Raw genomic sequence first — 6,885 nt, 5'->3', positions numbered from 1 at the left:
AGAGATAGAAGTAATATAACCATCTAGGAGCTGGTTAAGTGGTATAAATTTAGAATTAAGAGATTTGCTCTTCTTGTGGTCTCAAGTTTGAGCTCTGTAGTTGCTCATATGATGGTCATTGGAGGCTTACATGGTCGTTAACTTCAGGACTCGTGGGATTAGTCGAGGTGCGCGCAAGTTAGCCCGGACACCCACGTTAATAAAAAAAGTAAAGACAAAAGACAAAACCAGGTTAATTTTATATATGATTGGTTTGATTATCTATTTAATTATTAAATATATTTGATAATTTAATTATATTATCTTCTTGGAAATAAATTATATTTTTATGATGATTATACATTTTTTTCAAGATGATTTTGATGATCAATGAAGAAAATTATCATTTTGTCTTTGTTAAAAAAATTAATATTCATTATAAACTAAAATAAAAAAAATAATTTTTATTTATTATTTTAAACATTGCAAATTAAAATATTTTTAACAATTTTTTTATGTCTTATCATTCATTAATCAAATAAAATAAAGAGGTATTCACTTTATCTTCTGTACCAGACACAACTCCTTCTCTATCTTCTATTTTGTTTTGTTCCTTTAATTATTTTAACAGTCAATGTCTTGTCTATATCACGACGATAACAAACATTAATTTAAGAATTTTTTTTATAAAAATCTTAACTTTAAGAACATTACTCACTATTCATAGTGATAAGTTTTGTTTTTTAAATTATTTTTTATTTAAAAAATATTAAATTAATATTTTCTAAATGATTTTTAATATACTAATATAAAAAATATTATTTTAATATATTTTTAATTAAAAAGTATTATTAGAAAACAAAGCATGAAACTATAGTGCATGATTTGATGGATAATCCACGTGTAATTAAAAAAAAAACTCGAGGGAATTTGTTAACAATAGTGTCCAGAAAGGCAATTTTTTGTTTTGTTTCATATAATTAGTTTATTGGCGTGAGATTTTATCTTGTTTGTTTTTTGCGCTATAAAAATATTTTTAAAAAAATTTAATATTTTTTTAAATTAATATTTTTTTATATTTTTAAATCATTTTTTTATACTAATATAAAAAATATTTTTTAAAAATAAAAAAATATATTTTTAAATAAAAAATACTTAAAAAAACAAACACAATCTCATAGTAATTAAATCAAATTCATCAAACGGTTCGGAGGGGCACTCACGTCAGCCGCGGAAGCCCGACCACAGGATCCGCTGCAACGAGTAGTCGCTTTGGAATGGGATCGAAGGTGCCAAAGTAGCCTGGAAGGATGTGCTGTCCCAGGGAAGAAGGAGGTCTTTCAAGGGAAGCTGCAGCTTCTAGGGAAAATTAAAGCAGTCAACGGTAGCCGACACCGGTTTATGACTCACTAGATCACCTGTAAGTAATCAGTTCGACTCACAAAAATATATTATCTTACTTTTAGTATTAATCCGGATGGAGTTAGTTAAGTCAATTGGGATCTTAAAGACTTAATTGAGATTAATATCTTATACAATTCAATTAAATATTCAATCCGAATTAGTTTTATATTTTTTAAAATTAATTTATTAAACCGGGTTTAATAAACATGTTTAAAAATAATATATTTATTCTGCAAAATGGAAGTGTGAGCTTGGACAGAAGAAAAATTATACACCGTCTATTTTTCAAAGATAACTATTGGATAACCTTAAATAAAGTATATTATTATTATGAGTACTGTTATTGGTCCAATTAATTAATTAATTAATTAATTAATAGGAAACCACCGCTTCATCTTCCACAAATCAGAATTTGTGTCTCAGAGATAATCCTATAAATAAGGCAATCACCATTTGTGTTCATCATAACAGAAAACAAGTTCAAGATATCCATCAAAACCACCCACAAATCTACAACTTCCTTTAAAGATCATACAGAACCATCTCCTTTTACAATAGTTTCCATTTAGCTTTTCAGTCTCACAGTCTTCTACATATAACCACACTTCATCAGCTCTTTGCTTGTCACCATAGTTAAACACTACTCTACTTTCTACTCTCTGTATTGCTAGCTCTCTTTCTCTGAAGGCTGTACGCTCTTGTTCAACAATGGGATCGAGCCTAAGCAAATCTAGTTCTAGTGCTTCAGGGCTGGTTGATGGCAATAGCAAGTCTTTGATATCTCTTGAGGGATCAAACTTTGCTGCCAATGGCCACATCTTTCTCTCTGATGTCCCAGATAACATTACCCTCTCTCCCTCCCTTTGTACTGAAAAATCAATATCCTCTGGTGCCGGATCCTTTGTGGGGTTTGACTCGAAAGAATCCAAAGACAGGCATGTTGTCCCTATTGGGAAACTGAGGAACATAAAGTTCGCGAGCATATTCAGGTTCAAGGTTTGGTGGACAACCCACTGGGTTGGCTCCAATGGAAGAGATCTTGAACATGAGACTCAAATGGTCATGCTTGACAAGTCTGATGATTCAGGCCGACCCTACGTTCTCCTTCTTCCTCTTCTTGAAGGGCCTTTCCGAGCTTCTCTCCAGCCGGGCGACGACGACAACGTTGATGTTTGTGTGGAAAGTGGGTCCACAAAAGTTTGTGGAGCCGGATTCCGGAGTGTTGTTTACATGCATGCAGGTGATGATCCATACAATCTGGTGAAGGAGGCCATGAAGGTGGTGAGGATGCATCTGGGTACTTTCAAGCTTCTGGAGGAGAAAACTCCTCCCGGTATAGTGGATAAGTTTGGTTGGTGCACATGGGATGCATTCTATCTTACCGTGCACCCTCAAGGTATCTGGGAAGGTGTCAAGGGTCTTGTTGAAGGTGGGTGCCCACCTGGTCTTGTGTTGATTGATGATGGCTGGCAATCCATTAGTCATGATGAAGACCCCATCACAAAAGAAGGCATGAATGCTACTGTTGCAGGTGAACAGATGCCTTGCCGACTATTGAAGTTCGAAGAGAATTACAAATTCAGGGACTATGCCAGTCCTAAGAGTTTGGCAAATGGTGCCACCGAGAAAGGCATGGGGGCTTTTATCAAGGATTTGAAGGAAGAATTTAACAGTGTGGACTATGTTTATGTGTGGCATGCCTTCTGTGGCTATTGGGGTGGGCTAAGGCCTAATGTCCCTGGTTTGCCTCCAGCACAAGTTGTTCAGCCAAAATTGTCGCCGGGATTGGAGATGACGATGAAGGATCTGGCTGTCGATAAGATTCTGAGCACCGGCGTCGGGCTGGTGCCGCCGGAGATTGTAGATCAGATGTACGAAGGACTTCATTCACACTTGGAGAAGGTTGGGATTGACGGTGTCAAGGTGGACGTTATTCATGTAAGTTTCTAATAACCCAGCCACCGCATCCATACATCCTTTTTTTTAGATTAAATGGGAGGACAACTTGGTTACCTTGCAGGTTATTTATTCATTTACTTTTATTAAAATTACATTATTTTCATTTTTCTACAAAAATAAAATTTTATAAAAATAACTATTCTGTCAATTTTTTTTTTATCTAGAAAATCCAGTCAAAAAATAGAAATTTCCAAGAACAGAGATTTTGGATTCGAGCCAAAATACTTGATAATTTAACTCCTGATTTTTGGGTAACGTCGTAATAAAGTTCGTTTTGTGTCACATCGAAAGCGCTAGCTAGCTAGCTAGTTGTGTGTTAGAAGAGTTATGCTTTTCTAATCGTGCGGGACCAAATCTCACCTGTGTGTTTTCTTTTTTCTAATCCTTTTATCCGGAAAATTACTATTGAAAATTTCAGGATATTGAAGATTTAAATTATTATTAATTTTAAAATTTATAAAATTAATTAAAATATAAATAAATTCACCCCAGTTAACCCAAATTAGTCTTAAAAAAAAAAAATTGGCTTCGGCTGCTTTGACTTTTTTTGTCGGCACCTTAGTGCAATAATTCTGTTGGTGTTTGTTATTGTATTAGCTAATAGTAATTAATTTTTTTTATTTAAAAATATATTAAAATAGTATATTTTTTATTTTTAAAAAATTTATTTTTTATATTAACATATTAAAAAAATTAATTAAAAAAACACGGTATAGTTATGAAAACAAATAGGGTGTTATTGTACCATGTTAGTGTTTTTATTTTTTTCAAAAATACCTAGGTTTTTTTTCTCAACAAGACAAGAAAGTGACTGTGCAGCCCTAGAACTTTACAGAAATATCATGTACATTCATGATTCATTTAACATGTTTTTGATAAGATAATGATTTGTTAAAGTAGTGTTTATCAGCGTGGTTAAAATATTGAAAATTAATTTTTTTTGTTATTTTTATATTATTTTGATGTATTAATATTAAAAATAAATTTGAAAAATAAATAGAATATTATTTTAATATATTTTCTACCCCACACGTCCATAATAATTTTTAATTAATATTCTGCTATGCATGCGCACTGCAGTTGATGGAAATGGTGTGTGAAAACTATGGTGGCAGAGTAGACCTGGCTAAGGCATATTTCAAGGCATTGACAGCCTCTGTGAGGAAGCATTTCAAAGGAAATGGTGTCATAGCTAGCATGCAACACTGCAACGATTTCATGTTCCTTGGAACAGAGGCCATCTCTCTTGGTCGTGTTGGTATGTTACTTAAAACTTCTTATGATTATCGAAATGTTAGATAAATTACAGTAATTAAGCCCATGGATCATATTACGATATTTGATTTGGACCCAATTAACGTTCATATTATAGAGTAACATTCCTGTGTTGTTTCAACAGGTGATGATTTTTGGTGTACAGATCCATCTGGTGATCCTAATGGCACATTTTGGCTTCAAGGATGCCATATGGTGCACTGTGCTTATAACAGCCTATGGATGGGCAACTTCATCCATCCAGATTGGGATATGTTCCAGTCTACTCATCCCTGTGCTGAATTCCATGCCGCTTCTAGGGCGATTTCTGGAGGTCCAATTTATGTCAGTGATGCTGTAGGGAAGCACAACTTTCCGTTGCTCAAGAGGCTGGTGTTGCCCGACGGTTCAATTCTCCGGTGTGAGTACCATGCACTTCCAACCAGGGATTGCCTCTTTGAGGATCCTCTGCATGATGGCAATACCATGCTCAAGATTTGGAACCTCAACAAGGTAAGCAATTTTAGGCCATGTCAAAGAACTACCACCACAGTAGCACTTGCTAGTTCTGGCGGGCTGATCTAAACGTCTAATGCTTTTCCTGTGATTTAATCACCACAGTTTACTGGAGTTGTCGGAGCATTTAACTGCCAAGGAGGAGGATGGTGCCGTGAGACAAGACGCAACCAATGTGCATCCCAATTTTCTCACCTGGTGACTGCTAAGACCAACCCTCGAGACATTGAATGGAGCAGTGGCAAGAACCCAGTTTCCATCGAAGGAGTACAGATGTTTGCAATGTACCTGTCCCAGTCTAAGAAGTTGGTTCTCTCCAAGCCAGACGAGAACATTGAAATTGCACTGGAGCCGTTCAATTTTGAGCTTATTACAGTGTCCCCAGTCACCATCCTAGCTGGAAAATCAGTCCATTTTGCTCCTATAGGTTTGGTGAACATGCTCAACACTGGCGGTGCTATCCAGTCACTGGCTTATACTGATGATGCCAAGAGCACAGTCCGGATTGGCATCAAGGGAAGCGGAGAAATGAGGGTCTTTGCTTCAGAGAAACCAAGAGCTTGCAAAATTGATGGAAGAGAGGTTGCTTTTGAGTATGAAGAACACATGATTACCACTCAAGTGCCATGGTCTTCTCTATCTGGCCTATCTATTGTTGAATATTTATTTTAGAGTTAAAGTTTTTTTAAAAAATTTTGAGGGACATATTATTATCAATACCCTCCAAATTAAATAGGAAAATGTAAAGAATTATCAACTCTTGTTATCAATAGCTAATTATTACAATAAACAATGTTATTGTTATTCTCTCCCCCGTGTATATACACATAAATATTTTTAAAAAAAATATTTAATTTTGTTGATAATCCATCAATATGATTATTGATAGCGTTCTTAGAATACGGTAGTTTTTAATATTATAATAATAATTGTTTTTTATTCTAAAATGTATTAAAATAATATTTTTTTATTATTTTTTTAAAATTTATTTTTGATATCAAAATAATAAAAATATATAAAAAAATCAATTTTAAACAAAATAATTTTCAAATTTTTGCCTAACGGTGTTCCAAACATGTTCCCAAACGCTACTGTACAACATTCTATAGTCTGTGACCTTTCTGTGATGGTGGTCTTTGTGAGATTCCAAGTCTTGATTGCCTTGGTGAAAGAGACGGCGGGATTGAAGATTCAGATGACCAGTTCATCCACCTAATTAATTTATCACCTACATGATTTCCCATTAGTTGTAAGAGCCTGTGGTAGTTGTTGGTAAATACAATTTTAAGGCACCAGCTGCAGAACCAATCTGCTAACAAATGCTTGTATGTCAGGTTATGTCTATCATATACGACTTCTTTGCTCACTGTGTTATTTGAAAGGTGTATGCTTTCAATTTGTCAAGAAACTCATGCTTTACTTCTGCCAAAATGGCAAGTAACAACTTTTTCCAATCATCAATATTCAAGCCTCTAAGCTCCCAAAAGTGACCTGTGATGAGGAGATAAAGAAAGCCTGGGGTGAGAAGGATAATAGGCAATAGATAAGTGCTAAACCTGGTGAGATTGATGGAATCAACCTTTTAGGCTGGGGTTTGATTCCTGAGAAGTAAATTTAAGTTGTGGCAAGGAAAGAGGTGATACAGATGGTGCTGGAAGGGGAAACCTGGGTTTAGCAGGGGGAGTTTAATTTGATTAGGGAGATGCTTGCAAGGTCCTATGAATATTGCGGGTTTTGAAACTTACAGTTAAAGCTATCTTTTAGAATGTTTCT

At 34.8% G+C, this 6,885-nt stretch overlaps 1 protein-coding gene across 1 annotated transcript; it reads left to right on the top strand.

Moving 5' to 3' along the window:
* The first annotated feature begins 1,827 nt into the window (after nucleotides 1–1,827).
* Nucleotides 1,828–5,921, top strand: LOC7486034 (probable galactinol--sucrose galactosyltransferase 5). The gene is made up of 4 exons (XM_002309792.4): nucleotides 1,828–3,321; nucleotides 4,423–4,600; nucleotides 4,742–5,109; nucleotides 5,218–5,921. The coding sequence occupies exons 1-4, from the start codon at nucleotides 2,092–2,094 to the stop codon at nucleotides 5,782–5,784; spliced, it is 2,343 nt and encodes a 780-aa protein (XP_002309828.2). The 5' UTR covers nucleotides 1,828–2,091; the 3' UTR covers nucleotides 5,785–5,921.
* The last annotated feature ends 964 nt before the right edge of the window (nucleotides 5,922–6,885 follow it).

The sequence above is a fragment of the Populus trichocarpa genome, chromosome 7, assembly GCF_000002775.5.
Source record: "Populus trichocarpa isolate Nisqually-1 chromosome 7, P.trichocarpa_v4.1, whole genome shotgun sequence".
In the NCBI taxonomy this organism is placed as follows: Eukaryota; Viridiplantae; Streptophyta; class Magnoliopsida; order Malpighiales; family Salicaceae; genus Populus; species Populus trichocarpa.
Note: the sequence above shows the minus strand (reverse complement) of the source record. Positions and strands in the feature narration are given on the sequence as shown.

What these genes read in the sequence shown, in the direction of transcription:
- LOC7486034 (XM_002309792.4), top strand. Translation starts at nt 2,092, where the DNA reads ATGGGATCGAGCCTAAGCAAATCTAGTTCTAGTGCTTCAGGGCTGGTT. An exon ending in CATCTCTCTTGGTCGTGTTG is followed by an intron (nt 4,601 to 4,741) that starts GTATGTTACTTA and finishes TTGTTTCAACAG; the next exon opens with GTGATGATTTTTGGTGTACA. An exon ending in AGATTTGGAACCTCAACAAG is followed by an intron (nt 5,110 to 5,217) that starts GTAAGCAATTTT and finishes TAATCACCACAG; the next exon opens with TTTACTGGAGTTGTCGGAGC.